At 36.6% G+C, this 17,060-nt stretch overlaps 1 protein-coding gene across 9 annotated transcripts in view; it reads right to left on the bottom strand.

Moving 5' to 3' along the window:
• ATF7IP (activating transcription factor 7 interacting protein) overlaps positions 1 to 17,060 on the bottom strand; it is a 105,944-nt gene that overhangs the window by 15,327 nt on the left and 73,557 nt on the right. For 6 of the 9 annotated variants that reach the window (XM_086610991.1, XM_086610998.1, XM_086610993.1 and 3 more), the window contains exon 11: positions 12,484 to 16,227. In XM_086610991.1, coding sequence (XP_086467117.1) covers positions 15,091 to 16,227 — 1,137 coding nt within the window. In that variant the 3' untranslated portion in view covers positions 12,484 to 15,090. Of the gene's footprint in view, positions 1 to 1,732; positions 1,812 to 12,483; positions 16,228 to 17,060 lie in introns of those variants that run through there. The other 3 variants (XM_086610994.1, XM_086610995.1, XM_086610997.1) reach the window with 1 other exon arrangement.

The following is a 17,060-nucleotide window of genomic DNA, read 5'->3' as shown; positions in this document are numbered from 1 at the left end:
AGCCTCGAAACAGAGAAAGAATTAAGTTACTATACTCTAATGCAGCTATGATTCTGCCATGGCTGCTAGCACTTGTCCTTAGAAAAGCATTCTTACAGTTGCACATGCAACCACGGTGTTGGTCTTTTATGGTAATTGTGAGGTGCAATCAGGGAGGAAAAATCTCTCTGAAAAACGTTGCTTTAGATGGAAAAAGATTAGCTGAAATAGATTACAATACTGTGACACCCTACTTTAAAACATACCATAAATGCATTTAGATCTGCTGGTGTCTTTTACGGAATATTAAATAGGACTGGGTACCTTCACCTTACCTGACAGATCCACAGTCAAGTGCAAGCATCTTTTTTATCTTTTTGAACTAACCTTCAGAAGAGACAATAGTGGTAAAAACTTGATTCCCTACGCTATTCTGACACCCAGCTAAGCAATTCACAGAATCATCAAAATGTGGGCTGGAAAGGACTTTTGGTGGCCATGTAGTCCAGCCTCTTGTTGAAGCTGGACTGTCATGAACACTAAATCAAACAAGAAGAAACTCCGCTCTTAAATGCTCTGAAGATTCAGCTGGAGGGGGACTTTTTGCAAGGGCGTGTAGTGATAGGACAACGGACAATGGCTTTAAACTGAAAGAGGGGAGATTTAGATTAGATAGAAGGAAGAAATTCTTCACTGAGGGTGATGAGGCACTGGAACAGGTTGCCTGGAGCCCCATCCCTGGAAGTGTTCAAGGCCAGGTTGGATGAGGCTTTGAGCAACCTGATCTAGTGGAAGGTGTTCCTGCCCATGGCAGGGGGGTTGGAACTAGATGATCTTTAAGGTCCTTTCCAACCCAAACCATTCTATGACTCTATTCTATGATTCTACAAACACAGAGCAAGTTAAGAATGTATGTGTAGAACTTCAACACACTAGCTAGAGAGAGAGCTACTGAGGTTGTCAAGAGGAATCAAACTTCTTGGTGGCTGGACTTCGGAGTGCAGCGCAGGGACCATGCAGAACTAAAATTTTATCTCTAATAGCAGAAATATCATTTTTTCAGTTAAGATAACTGCGCAATACACAGTCTTAAGTATAGACTCTTACTAGTTCCCTGAAATGCTATAATTCTTTGCTAATCCAATGCTAATTATAATTAGACCTGTCCACAGTTACACAAGACTTATAAAAAAGGTATTCCTTTAAAAGATCAAGTGCATCCACACTGCCAAAGGATATAAGAGCACAACTATATTTACTCTAATCTTGGCATACAGTCCCAAAGAAAGAACAAATCTGCATTTGGTATCTAAACTCTTGCACAGAAAGCTTTTTAGTTAAACAAAGGATTAGAAGCTTTAATAATTTAATGCCTGAATACCAACTGTAGAATTAAAAAGTCTTTAATTAATCAGTAAGCATAAAAGTGAAATCTAGAAGAGCTTTCCAAATTATAATAAAGAATCCAAATGTCTTAAGTTACTCCACAAGCCAAAGATTTAAGCATAGACAGCAACAATGCTTAAATTAAGGGAAAGGTAAAAATCTTAAAGACTGTTTTACAGTAAGTAGAATTCCTTTTATTTAATGCCCATCAGAATTCTTTAATAACAGTCCTGTTTAACTGAGACATCAAGGAATAAAGCACACTAAGCAGAATCAGAAGCTTATTCCTTTCTATCATTCAAGGAATGAAATAATTCTTGTAGCTCAGTTAATTACCCCAGCAGCTAGCGAAATCTTCTTCACCTACCTTGAGAAGTGCCATCATCCTCTTCATCCAGTGTAAGATCAATGACACCTCCTGATTCGCCTCCTGTGACCTTCCCACTCTGAAAGACAAAACTCCTTCATTTTGCAAAAGCAACTCCAGGGAACACAGGTGGAAAAGGGATATGAGTAGAACACTGAGAAGGAGAGGTCTCAGAATTGATGCACTTATTAGAAAGGAACTGATGAAATGAGCAGGAGGGAGACATTTCAGACAAATTTCCCAGGACTTGAAAAACAGGCAATAACCAATGACTGTACAGCAGTATCAAATATTAAAGTATTTTTGGCTTTGTAAGGAGTAAAAAAACCTGATGACCAGTAGCATATCATTACAAGTAAATAAATAACAATTTGGTGTTATAGAATATCTTTCAATTATGACTCAATATTTTGATCTGTTTGTAATCTGTGCTTTCCTCTATAGTAGTATAACCTTTTGACAGAACAGTCCCCAGGACAAAATACAGAATCATATTTCTTATCTTGAGACAGCTGGGCCTATGTGCCTATAAAGAAATTGACTTCACAATAAGAAAAAGGGAAAGCTACACTGGAACCTGTAATGCTTACAAAACATGTCAAAAGCCACCAGAAAACTCTAATTCTATCCAGCTTTCTAAAGTATCCTTTATGACAAATTTTAGCATTCTATTATTCTACATACGACACCATTTATAGCCATCTCTTTAGAGAGGATAAAGGGATCTTTTAAGCTATTGTGAAGGCTAAATGTTATTAAAAAAAAACCTTAGAGGACCATCGAACAAGATTTATCTTCTGGATCAATTGCTTTCCCTTGGATGTCCAGACTGGAGAGACCACCAACATTTTCGTTTAGATAATGCAAAAAATATTGTGGGAGGTCCTATATATTGTCTTGTTTTTAAATACACTTTCTAGAAAAAATCTTGAACGATGTCAATTTCTTCAAAAAATTGGGTTTTTGGGGTTTTTTTAGAAGAGATGATCATTTATTGTTGGGACTGAACTGCTACAGATTTATGCATTAAAGATTTATGCAGGTTCCTTAGGACAGACAAAGGGTTAGCAAAGCAAGATATTTATCAAAATCTCTGAACAATTAACATGGAAAAAAGCATAAGAATTATGGTCTGTACAAACATCAACCTGATAAATCCTAGGAACGTTAGAGATTTTTCTGCAGTCAGATGGGGACAGATGCAAAAAACCTTAAGCATTGAAATTACCTGCTCTATCACCTTTCATTTAGGCAAAACTAAGCCTTTAAGGAGGTCCTAAAGACAATTCTCACACAGGCAAGGCTTTAAGGAGGGGTAAAAGAGGTATTGTACGACTACTAAATGAAAACAAAAACTGTGTTAAAATTACTGGTCACTGAATCTGGAGTGCTTGACATGACTGATCTCTTCATTATACATTACTACAACCTGATTTCTTCTTGCCTTAAGTTCTGATACTGCCACCAATTAAATTCTGCTAATAACCTACATGATATCCAATTTGAATATCTAACTACTTATGTTCACAGGTGATAGAAGAGACCTCTATGGGGAATCTTTGTTATACATAGAGAAACATCCTTCAGATTTATTAACCAGGGAATTCTCCTGTTTTTTATTTCAAAGACTTTTCAGTTTCAGTTTTCTTCGTACAATGAGCTGATTTATCCACTTGAAGCTTAAGATAAAAGACGCATTCAAATAATCAATGATTATTTGATTAGCATAAAGTCAAGAGGAATTTCATTTCAACTTGATAGTTTTCCCAGTCAACGATGTGTATTTTGAACTATGGCTCTCTCTGCCAGGAGAAAGCAGACTGAAAAATGGAGGGGGAGATTGAATTAATTTCCTTTCAATTCTTCCTCTGCGAGGAAATCTAAATCCTTAGACAAATACTCTCTCGTAGGAAAGCTAGCTGTTTTGAAGCTCTACTTAACCATGTCAGTCGAGAAAGTTCTTTGAATTTCCAAGTCAGCAAGTGTCACTGCATGCATTTTATTTTTGTGTGTCTGGAAGGCCAAAATCTTGAGTTAGTTAAACAGGCAACTATTAAAGGATAAATCCAATCAGATGACAAGGTCTCATACATACACTTCTCAGGAGGAAAGATCTTCTTGTTCAAGGTTTTCTACTAAACAACCACCCTGGTAACAATCTCTTCAACAGGAACTATTCATATGTAGTTAGGTTCTTTCCACAACCCAAGTTAGAAGTTGCAGATCTGTAGGGCAGTGTTTTGATTAGTGCTCTGTGGTACATCCCCCAGTCCTGGTTCCAGGGCGCACACTCCAGCTACTCCAAGGAGATGCTGTACTCCACACACACCACACCCTGAAGTCCTGACTACCTGGCCTCCTCAACTAAATTCCTCTAGTTCATCAACCATGCATTTCCCTTGAGTGAAATCTAAGGGTACAGGAAAATTTTAAGGAAACTTGAAACACTGAAAATGCTGCACATATGTTTCCTACCTGGGGGGGGAGGTATGGTATTCCCACATAGAATACACTACTAATTATGCCTGTCATAAAGGTCAGGATTTTGACTATTCAGAGCATCCAACTATATTTAAAAGAAGAAGGAGTATCCATTTCTATATCCTGTAGTGTTGGCACACAGTTTTCAGATATTCGTACGTATCTCAAATTCAGGAAAGAAAAGGAGATTCAGGAAGAACTGAGAATTGAGTATTATAAGACCAGTCCACACTACTTTCTCATGGTGAAATTATGTATCACCAGGATCTTCTCTTACCACTTGAATGGTTAAGACCTACAAATGGAACCATTGGGAATCATCCTTGCCAACAGTAAGTAATAAATGGTTTTCAGAAAATCCTGTGCCCAACCAATCAAGAAAAGAAAAACATCTCTTTTGAGTATCATGACTATTTTACTCAGAAATTCTCTCAGGGACGATTTGTTGCTACAAGGACTTGTTTACAACAGAGCTATGTTTGAAGGAAGGCTAGAGAGAAATAGCTGCTACTGTTTCTGTAAATGAAGGGAATTGGATTCTGGGGAGGAGACTGCCAGGTCATATACATAAGAAGAGGAGATTCAGACATGCTGCTCTGAGTAAAATTAGAAACCAGCTTAAGAAGGCTTGCAGCCCTGATGAAGGCAAAGGGAAGCCTGACATTGGACTTTCATGTAAGTCATGTAAGAACAACTTTCCCATTTATGTCAAAAATTGGAATAAGGTAACAAGTTTTTCAGCTCTTAATATTAGATTTCAGCAAGCATTTGGGCAGAAACTGGTAACGCAGAAAAGCAAAGTCAAGGCATTCTGGTCTGCTATCGGTTTTCAGCTTTCTCCAAACACAAGAAGCCAAGAACCTGAACCTGCTTCAGCTGATCTCTGCAGAAGATGACAGATGCAGATGATGCAATTAGAACACTTTTTCATCACCACAGTCACACTAGTGAAATAATTAAAACCATTTAATGAGAACCCAAAACATATGCCTGGTGCTTTAGTTCACATATTGCCTAAAAAGTCTAATACCAGAAGATTGAGTGGCCTTAGAATATCAAATAGGAACAGAAGCAAAATAACCACAGTAATAGGAAGTGATGTCTATCTGTTTGAAGATCACAGTTCCAAAAAACCCAAAACAAACAAAACCACTAGCCCCAAAGCCACCATTTCGTTGTTTGTCAGAACCAGAGCACCAGTCTCCAAACAGAACAGAAGTGGCACTTATATCTGATTGTTTACAACAGCATCCAGGTACTTTCCAGTAATCAAACAGAAAAAGGTTTACATTGAGATTTAAAAGAAATGTAAACTGCTGAACTCCCTTTTCCATCCTTTCTCAGCAGCTCATGTATCTTAATGTATACGCCTTTAAAATCCAAGTAAGTGGAAATCCTCCAAAATACTGTCATTCACACTGCTGTTCTGGACCTGCTTTTATCCATAGCTGATAAGGTAACTTTGTACAACCCAGAACTAGCAACATCACAGATTGAACTACCCAGTTAACCACCACTGCATTTGAGCTGCCTTAGTTTAGATCTTTCTCTGCTTTCACATAGCAGACAGCAGTGTAACAATCAACACAAAACAATTCAATGAAAAAATTATATCAAAAATTAAACCTAACAAATCCTACTCTGAAACGTTAGTTTTAAAGATAAATGTGAAAAAAAAAATTATAAAGAGAGCAAGAAAAATACAAAACTTTAGTCACATCTTTAGTCTTCATCTGGTTGGTGAACTTGCATTTGCAATTAAGATGTTTTCCATAAAAACAATGTGTCCTATAACTGAACATTTAATATTTAAGTCTAATGTACATCCAGTTCAAGAAGACGCATGAAATTTCGGAGTGGAAAGGCAAAACACTAGGTGACATGGGGGAAGAGGACTGCAAGGAACGATTAAGAGCAGAAACAAAGGTGAAAAAAAGAAGCAGAAGGAGGAACAAAAGCAGCAGAGGAAAAGAGAATTACAAGCCAAACAGCCTGTACCACCACAAATACGGAAGGATGATGCCAGTGTACTGTAACACTACTCCGCTATTCTCATTCGGTGTTGTGATCTTCCTGAAACAGCCAGCCAAGGAGAAGGCACTTCACATTTACAATGTTCACCTGTTTTGAAAAGTGCGTTCTTTAAAGAAAATCTTGTCAAATTGAAGGCCCTCTGCCCCACCTTCTTCGGTTTGCAAAGTCATGTCCACACCTAACGCATTGTATTGGGTTTCCAACAAGGTTTTGGTAAAATCTCTAATCATATTACAGTAATTACACTTCAATTCAGGGTTTTCTACAAAGGATTAGTAAAAATGACCTATACTCAGAATTTCATGCGTTTTCCACTGCATATACTATAACAGCGTAACATCTGCTTTCTTCCCATCCCAACCACTAAAGTCTTTTTAACAATTAAAGAAAGTACTGAGAAATACATGTAGTGACAAATAAGATATACTTATGGGGAGAAGTGCTAGAAAAAAGCCGTAATAATGCAAGTTTTTCTTGAGGAAGAAAAGAATTATACAGTGATTTTCAATCCATACGGATACTATATAATTCTAAAAAAGAAGTATAACAGAAACAAACAGAGTTCTTAGAGGTAATAAAAATCCTGGAGGTTGTTAAAAACGCATAAATACAGTGAATAGGGTCACCTGAATCTGACATCACAATTTAAGATTTCCAATAAAACCAACATAAGTGCTTCATAATGAAGAACTTTCTTCCTTCTTTTGGAAGACTGTCATTATATCCCATAAGTAATTGACTGCAATATCTAATAAGTAACCTACACACTAGTCAATAGTAAGTTAATAAAGAGAAATCAGAAAGGAATCAGCCTTGCAATAAAACGAAAGGCTGCCTCTGGTGCTGAAGTGATTCTGAAGCAGTTTCCTTGTTTGCCTCTGGAAAAGTAGGGACAGAGACAGGCTACTATCTTCATACGTTTTCCCACACACTGAGACCATTTCACACTGTTCTAAAATACACTGTAGCGGGAGAAAGAATATCACCTTAGCTTTGCTATCTGTCAGCTTTTTCACATCAGCACTGATGCAAATTAGGTTGATTCATCATTTGCAATTTTTAAAAGAGAAAGAAAAAAAGGGGTGTAGGGAGAAAAAACCTATTCCAATTCCATGAGAAAAACAAATACAAGGAAAGAAACCGAATTTAAAGGCCAAAGCACACATGGTAGACATGATGTTGAGACAAGGAGGTATCTCTCACCATAACTACAACTGTGAAATTTCACACAGAAAGAAGTAGTTAGAACATCGTAGCATATATACATGTCAATGGCAAACTACTGAAGAAAACTGGGAAAGAAATCTCTCAAAACTCAAATTGAATAGCAAACGTTATCTGTTGCATCATTTTATGTAACAGCACACATACACATGTCAGCACGCATGTGTATTGTACCACGTGAAAAACCAAAAGGCAAATGTTGGTATTTTGAAGAAAGTCCTGAATATGCACTTCTCTATTCATACATGATACATATGTTTAAAAAAAGTTTTGGTATTATATAACGCCATGCAATCCATTGTAATGCCACCTGCTTTTCATAAAGGAACACTTCAGTATGTAAAAATGGAAAATTAAGGGAAAAAGAATGCAACAACAAAAAATACAGTGCAAAATAAAAATTAACTCTAAGGTAGTAAAGTGTCCTGGTTTTGGCGGGAATAGAGTTAATTTTTCATCCTAGTAGCTGGTACAGCGCTGTGTTTTGGATTTAATATGAAAATAATGTTGATAACACACTGATGTTTTGGTTGTTGCTGGGGTTAAAACACGACATAAAGATCTAAATTTTTAAGATTACATTTGGCGCACTGAAAGTGCAGACAATTTTATTATTAACAGTTTCTACAGTAACAAAACTGAAAAAAATCTGGGGGTTGTAAAATGAAGCATCACACCACCACAATCATACACGTCACATCAAGGCGTTATATAATAGCAAAATCAATCTTAAATTATGGGAAGTGATGTTAAAAATATGTTCTGGGAACAGAGTGTGTGTGGGGAGGGTGGTGATACTGTGTTTGTATGCATAATTAAAAGGCTCATATTATGTTTTTAGTCACCCATATACAAAACTACAGATTTCAGGCACAGTCTAAGCAGCTGTGGAAATGATTTTTTTTTTAATAAATTTTTCAGCGTATTGCAGTGATCAACTGCTTCAATGTCAGACTTATCACTCCTTAATAGCTATTATTCTCAATGCAGCAACTCCCACAAAATTGAAGCAATTATTCTAGCCTTGCAAAGCTGTCACGAAAATTTATTCGACCAGGTACCAAACGTATGTGTCATCTCTTACCAAGATAAAAATGAAAATGATAATACAACAAAGTTAGTAGTTTACCGAGATCATAATTTGCACAAACAAAATTTCACAGGGCTGCAATGCATGTTTTGGTTGTGTGTGGTTGTGTACTCGTATAATACTCAAATACTATTAACAGACATTTTACGTATTGCATTTACAAGACTGCTGTGTTCCCCTTACCCTTAATTGGCACTGTGCAACACTTCCTACAGAACAAGAACAATGCAAACATGGAAAAAATGAATAATCAGTCTTAGTAATCCCTATGTATTATATACCCTCTCATTTCTTTCGTGCAAAGAGTAGACATTGGCTCTGCTACCCCTATTAATAATAAGAATCATAAATCAAGAAGGCTGAGAGACTAGTTGCTAGATATGCTGGTTTTAGGCACTGGCAATCATAATTCCAACTAAAAACCATAAAGAAACACTTGACGCAATGCTGAAAGTATTTCTCTACTGCTGTGATTTTGTTTTTCCTTAATCAAACAGTTAAAAGGGTAAACACATTCATGCACGCATGCGCGCACACACACATCTCTTTACTGATTCTTACTCTTTCAAGGTGAAACATCTACCTTGTTTGCCCACAGTCCACTGACAGTTTCCCAACAGTATTATGTCAGATGGCCATCTTGGATGATAGATCATCTTGGTAAATATATTTTATTTATAGTACTTTTCAGATTAGTTTAATGCAGCTTTTAAAAGCTATTTTCCATGTCTGGTGTAATGACATAACCAATTAGATTGTTTTAATATTCCTCTCATTTTTTTTGGCTCAAAAAGACAAACTGGAGCCTATAGAACACATGTATATTTACTTACTGAAAGCTGTTCTCAGCAAGCGGAGGTGCTTTAGGTAACACAGGTATGGTCTCAAGGAAAGACAAATCACTTTAGAAGTCATACAAGAATAGATTCACTTGAATTTTGTTCCTTACAACAGCCACCCCATTCAGCTACGTGACATCCTGTTGGAAATTTTTCAGATTATTTTTTTTTAATGCATTGTTTAAACTGTCCTCCTGCTAACAATCTTTATAATTTAGATTTCTAATTAGTCCCAGGTAAAGGTTCCACCTCACAGATGAGAGCTAGTTGCATTTTAAAAAGCACAAACATAACCCCAGGGTCAGAGACAAAAATCAAGTATCCCATTTTACATATATAATTATGCATGTTTATTTTCAGTGACAAAACCATGAAATGCAAGGAAACATATTCATCAATAATGCTTCAACAATATAGAATTAATATCTGCTTATTAATTGAAAGCTGACATATTCACTTTGTTCACATTGTTTCCCAACAAACGTTCACAAAGTTCGTTACACATTGCAAAAGGACAGAAGTTATAAATGTACTTTATTAACATTTTACCAGATGAATTTCCAGCAGTCAGTAAAATAGCTTAAATTAAACAGTAGTTCAACCAAACAAATCAAGACATGTCAGAAACAATGGGAAATGGATAGGACACTGGTGGATTTAAAAAAAAAAAAAATTAGCTGAAAAAGTGAAACACACAGATGAAATTTAGACTGAAAAAAGATGTACTCTGTAAGAGGATAAGGTGCACCTGGAGTGGGGAACAGGGAAAAAAAGACTATTCACCTAACCTAGTGTTTTAATAAATATAACGTAATCATTCTTGAACAGATTGACTTTATGCCAGCCATTTTTAGCACATTCAACCCCATTCAAATTTGTTATTTTATGTTACAACGTAATAAAAGCTGCTTTCATAGATTCTCTCAGTATACCATAGCTATATTTATATATTATATATAATATATATAAATCCTGTATTTATAACTGGGATTCATAATAAAATACTTAAAACCCAGATTTGTTATATAATTAAAAACGCCTTTTCCTCCGTAACAATAGTATTTACCCCAATACATTAAAAGTGCTTGTCATGTCTTCAGAAATGCAATTCCAGGACCTGAGGCACTGGAACGGCGATTGGTAAAATGATGGACTGAATAACGACCCTTAAATTTCTGTGTATGCAGGAAAAAGTTGAAAAACTAACAGAAATATAGTACGATGCCCCTTCCCACATCCTTGTGGTCATTTCTTTTGGAGCAAGAAGCAGAGGAGGGCTGAAAAAAGGAGAAGCAGTCATACAGCAAACTCATACGTCCAAGCTGCTCACTGAAAACTTTATACTGACTGAAACAGTGTACAACTATTGAGAAGCTGTATAGCCCAGGATAACCAAAGAAATGTACTAGCCTAAAACCACAACAAAGCCAAGAACAGGTTCAATTTCAAAGGATCCTCCCAATGACTTCAGATATTGGACATTGTGCATAATGGAGCTCTTCAAGGGGCACAGAGAAGATGCACATTGTGAAGAACATATACCTTCTAGATCTCCCACACTGTAGATCACAGTACCTCACAGTAGGGATGAATTACTTAAATGGCAATAAGAGAATAAAAAATTTAACATACTGTAAAACGCTATGCCAACTTCATAAAAATAAAAAGAATTAGAGTACTCCTTGAAGTAACAGCAGCGATTTCCAAACTTATCAGGAAAATGCACAGAAAACACAAGTTCTAGATTCACAGCACCAGTACCAAACTCCATTATGAAAATAAGATGAAAAACTAAATATATGGATGTATTATATAAGGTTCCAGTCACTCCTCACTGTTTTCAGAGTCATCTCCATCAAGAGAAATGGAATTTTATCAATGACATTGCAGCCATTTTAAAAAAAAATAGTTTAGTTGACTTAGTTAAGGCTAAGTGCTGTTTCTTTGCAACTGAAACGCAGTATTTTTATTTCAGGAATAGCTCTAATCAGAAAATTCAAAAGTGATAGATGATAAAAGTCTTTCAAAGTAATTTGTCATATTCAGATTTTTAAAGTGAATTTTAGATGATGATTAACAATTTTCCTATTAAGGTTACAGCCAAAGTCTAAATTTAAGTTTAGACAAACAAACTGTACTTAACCTGTTAGTTCACCAACATGCTTCACCCATAATGGAAATATAACGGAAAAGGGGAAGAAAAAAAAAAAAAAGAAACTCAGTTATCCTGCTGTTTGAGGTTCTCTGCTGATACTGCCACTGAGGAGTCCAATTCATGTCCATTATGTACACATAGCCTAAGCTGACTTTACAAAAGTAGCTAAACATTCTGTTTGCCTACTTCAGCTTTTCGAGAAAGGAAATAAATGTAAGAAAGATTCATTCAACACTTTGGGTGGGAGGGGAAACAGGAGAACCATTTTTCACTTCTGGAAGGTTAGAAATATGTTCTATTAATTAGAATTAATTCAAATATTAGCAGAAAGCTTAGTAAACACTGACTCCAGCTCTTGTGAAGCAATAATACTTCCAGCCCAAATCAAGAATGCTTTTTCTCATTTTCAAAAATTTATCCCCTACAAAAATGAAAAGTTAGTAATACTGCACTCAGTAGCTTTGAAGTATCAGGTTCAAACTGAAGGTAGTTAAGAGGACACAGTATAGTTGGTGCCAATAGAATCAGAATTTAAGAAATGAGAAGCCCAAAATATCCAATTATGAGCCAACAGAATGGAAGTCAAGTTAGAAGTCAAACGTTTATTAAAATGAATCAGAGACATGCCCAGATTGGCCAAAAGAGTCTCTTTTCAATTTACATCACCAACTAGATTTGCATTAAGGAATGAAACAATCAGCAATATGCTGCTACTGTAAGTCACCCAGATGCAGTTAGGACCAGAGCAGGGCATGTGGTCAGTATGACCACAGTATGCAGTAAGAGGGAACAAAAAAAAAAAAACAAACCAAACAAACAAAAAAAAAATCATCTCCTGGCAACATGCTGTTCTTGTTTCTGCAAGATAAATGTTCAATGCCAGTATACTGGAACAAGCAACTACCCAAGACAAAGCCAGGAATTTTTATTTTTTTTAAAAAAACCTCAAACATACCCATCTTGGTGAAAATTTAGAGTAAATCTCTTCAAACAACAAATTAAATTTGCTAGTCTGGATGAATTACAAGTTCTATGAATCCCTAAAATATGGAAATCTGTGTTACTCTAAAATATCCTAGGATAAGGTACTGCACAGTTCTCTTATATTTTGAGAACTGTTGCCCTTTGATGTGTTTTTTTATTTTTTCTTCTTTCTAGCCATTAGAAAGGATTACTTTCTTTACCATTTCCATTTGATTTACTCTAGGCTTGACAAAATAATAATCCTGGATCCGTGATTTCCTTCCTCTAGTCATTGTCATCGTAAGTGAATGTTGCAACTAAGGAAGTACAGGATTGTGCAGATGTAATTTTTTTATCAAGAACTATATCTGATCAACTAGCTCAATCGTTAGCAGCAAATAAAAGTGACTGTAAATACAATAGGTAAGATGAATATAGCACTTTCAAAACCTTTTAATCTTTAAATCAGAAAACAGAACACTCTGTTCTGGTCTTACACTTCGGAAAATTGATGCAGTAAGTATGAATAACCTACCCAAGGCCACAAAGGTAAACATTATCAGTCAAGACAAAAACTCCAAAGTTCAGGCATCAAGTCCTCTGTTCAGATTATAACAAAGTGATAAATCTTACTCAATATTTTGAAAGCCTTTCCCAGCAAAGAAGTTCTCCACAGACTTAAGAGTTTATCATGGTAAATTCGTTATTTCAGCTAGAATTTTTCTCTATTTGTCCACTGCTGAGCAACGCAAACACTTCCAGTGAAGTCCTTAGTGTGATAAACTGTTTGCAGGTGTACACACGTGTACACACATTTCAAAAGGACGAAGACATTCTTATTTCATTCAGTTAATATAATGGAAAACAGTTTTGAATGCTACATTGTTTTTTCTTCCAAAGCGGACCTATCATAATTTGTGATTTGAAGACCAGTTTTCCATTTTTGTTTACAGGAAGATCTCTCAATTTGTCAGAATCTGATGAAAACTATGGCATAGAATAGCAGACACAAACCATGAATTAGATTCTCAAGTGTGCTTCATTAAAAATGAACTATGACTAGCTATCCTAATTTGTAACCTTTTTTCATTAAAGAGCCTTTTAAACTACAATTTCATTACTCTGACAAAATTCACATCTACTCTTCTGAGAATTTGTAACTGTAAAACTCTCATATGAAAAATGTAATGATAGGATCAGTTTACTATAGTGAACTAATCTGAAGAAGTTAAAACCAAAACTAGTATTTGGACAGGGTTCAGTGGGGAAGAACAAGAAGTGTTTCTTGTGAATTATACTATACTGACTATACTGCAAAGACAATATGAAATGTAACGGAAGAGGTAGGTGAGAGGAAATACAAAAAACCCTCTCATGAGACTAAGTACATACAGACAATACTTCAACTCTAATTACTTGCCATTTAAGCAACAAACTTGTTCTCAACTCTTTTGAGAACGTTTTCCCCACTTCATGCACAACTGAAGAGATCCCAATTTTACTATCTTTGTACCAAATAGTGCCTTTGAAGAACAGGACTGAAATCTTAGCCAGGAATATTAAATAGGAAAAGAAAAGACCTGCAATACAAATCTGTAGCTCACAGAGAAAATCAATTTAGAAGAATGTTAGTGGTTTTTTTTAAAAAAGGCACAATCTTCTGGTAGGTCCGCTAACAATTTGAACAGAGAGGGTGACAGTGGGCAAGAAATTCCAGGTGTTTTCATGCATATGTATACATTTGTAGTGTATCTGTGTCTATTTTGTTCAGCTTCTACTTTCTCCGTGCTCTCCAGTAATCAAGTATTTGATTTGTAAGATGCTACATTAGTGCCAGCAGGCACAAAGTGGTATAATAAATACACTCTTCACAAAACATAAAAGCCATGCACTTAGTGAAGAAAGCAGAGCTCTTCAGCTAAGTGGAAATCTGTATCTCCCTTTTATTTTTTTAAAACAGCTCTGCTCAGCCACTTAGAAGAGTGACTTCACAGAAAGTCATACAAACTCCAAGCCCTGCTCTGTTTAAGTTTCTGTTCCATAGCTCACTTCAGGAGTGTGAACAGGATACTTCTTGCTGAACTAGACCATAAGAAATTTCCTTAGCAGACCAAGTGAAAAACCAAATCTGGTAATTTTTCCATTTTAGCAATTCATTCGAAACCAGTTCCATTACAGAAGCATCAAGTCATCGGTTCTTGTCTTATCACACGCTTTATAAAGACAGGTTCATTACAAGAGCCTTGAAGGGGATCAGCAAGGCTCCCACTGGCCACATGCTGGGGGATAAACACCTTGGAGGAACTGTGGTTTAACAAGATGGGGCTTTTGGAATTCAGAGGTGGGCGTCCCTCAGGGACTAAAGTCACAGAATTAGTGCCAGGTGGCACCACAGATTTCTTAGGGAAAAAAATTTTGCTTTGTTCTAGAACAACACAGTTTACAGAAGAGCTGGAGGCATCAGATAGTGATTCTTTTATCACTTCATCTGGGATCTTGCTATATAGGCAACTGGGGCATTATTCTCCATTATATCTGACCAAGCCCTGTAGCGAACTTCCGCAGCTCCCCACTAGTGTCTAACAGCAGACTCGGAGTGATGGTCTGTCACTGCCATTATTTCTCTAGGCCCCAGTCCTGCTTCACACAGTAGCTGGATGGTGGTAGTTCGGAGAGACTGATTGGTATATCGTTGAGAGAGCCTGGCTGCCACACTTATCCTGGGCATCATGGTACCTAAGTAGTTCACACCCATCGGTTCTCTTTTGTACCAGACAGGCTGTTCTTGCATTTGCTCTGATGTTAGGTGCAAAGGATGCAGGTAAAAGGCAGGGGGCTCCGGAGGCAACTTAGACAAGTAAAGCTCCAAAGAAAAAACAGGACAGTTTGGGTCCCCTGGCATATCATACATTTTACCCATTTTATGAGGATCTTCTCCATTTTTTCCTTTGCCAGGATACCTAAACATAGCGTATCGACGCCCGTTCTTGTCCTTCTCAACAACAAAAGCATCTGGAGCCAGATCTCTTAAAATTTCCCTCCCTCGTTTGGCAAAATGCAACTGCAAATCAAACCACACCTTGTTGACGAGTGCCAGTGGACTGTGCAATCCCAGCACACCAGATTGTTTAATCTTACGCAAGTCCTCAGCAGCTATAGGAGGACGGTGGCGAGTCGCATCCTTTCCCTGCATGCGCAGCATCTTCATCACGCTCACAAATACCATGTTTGCAGTAGCAAACTCTTTGTCCTTCATTAAGCAAATCTGACGATTATAAGGTGGCGTTTTGAGATGCCGGTTTAAGCCAGCACGCATTGACTTGTAGCTTGCCACACTGTAGGTATTTCCATCATGATTCCTTATCGTGTAATAAAACTCTTTTAATATATCATTGAGTTCGCTTACTGGGACAAATTCAAAGCTAGGATTCTTGCCATTTTTGGCCAGCCATTGTTTTAATAGGTTAGCTGCCCAGCCAGTCTGCTTGTGGGTGTTTTTGATGCTCTTAGCATCCTCTTCCTCTTCCTCCAAGCCAAAGAGGACATCCTCAGGGAAGTTAAAATTCGTCTGTGCTGCTTCTATCGCTTCTTTATTTTCTGATGAAGTCTCTTCCTGTTTCAACTGCTTTTCGAAACAATTCATCAAAGTTGTACCATCAAATATGCCACAGGTATACGGCACACAGCGAACTACTTTTTGATCCGAGAGCTGTGAAGTGCGGAGCAATATATAATATTTTGGATTTTACATAACAAAAAGCAGGTGGCATTAACTGGATTTTTCAAATGACATGGCATGTCAATTCCATACCTCACTAGCCAATTAAAATGCATCAGGTCCTTCTTTATTAACCATGGCATTACACATGCTTTAACTGATTTGACTGAAAGTAAACCTAGAAACATACACTGTAACAGAGGACTGAAAACCGGAAAGCATCAGGTCTTTTATTTCCCTCCTCCTTGCTCACCTTCCATTGCTAAATACCACTATCACACACAATCTGTTTTTCCAAAGTCTTTTCCGGGTTTCAGGCTCTACAGAAGAAAAACTCCCATATATGCATCTTATACTGAAAACTAAAACTTAAAACCATACCATCTGTCATCCATTCTGGTACTGAATTTCCTACATATCAAGTACTGACAAATGTTTTAATAGCTATAATCCACAGGTATCTTTGAAAAATGAAGTTCCAAACAACCATTCTTTATGAAAAGCCTTAATAAAAAGGTAGAGCGAGGCTATCTTTGCCAGACTATTTCTGTGACAGGTGAAAAACAGAATCATGTCCAGTATATTTTCTTCTTGCTTTGAAATACAATTTAGATTTAACTGTACCTTGAAACACTCTTAAATATGGAGATTTTGCCTAGAAGAAATTAATTTTATTTCCCTTAATAAAATTACTTCCAGTTAACAGCAATGTAAGTATGAAGTGCTTTGTGAGATATCTGTATGCAGAAAGAAAATTATGAATAGTTCTAAATAGCTTAATTTAAACCTTTAAATTTCAAAGCAAATTCAACAAATTTTAGACA

The sequence above is a fragment of the Tauraco erythrolophus genome, chromosome 4 (genome assembly GCF_009769465.1).
Source record: "Tauraco erythrolophus isolate bTauEry1 chromosome 4, bTauEry1.pri, whole genome shotgun sequence".
Taxonomy (NCBI): Eukaryota; Metazoa; Chordata; class Aves; order Musophagiformes; family Musophagidae; genus Tauraco; species Tauraco erythrolophus.
Note: the sequence above shows the minus strand (reverse complement) of the source record. Positions and strands in the feature narration are given on the sequence as shown.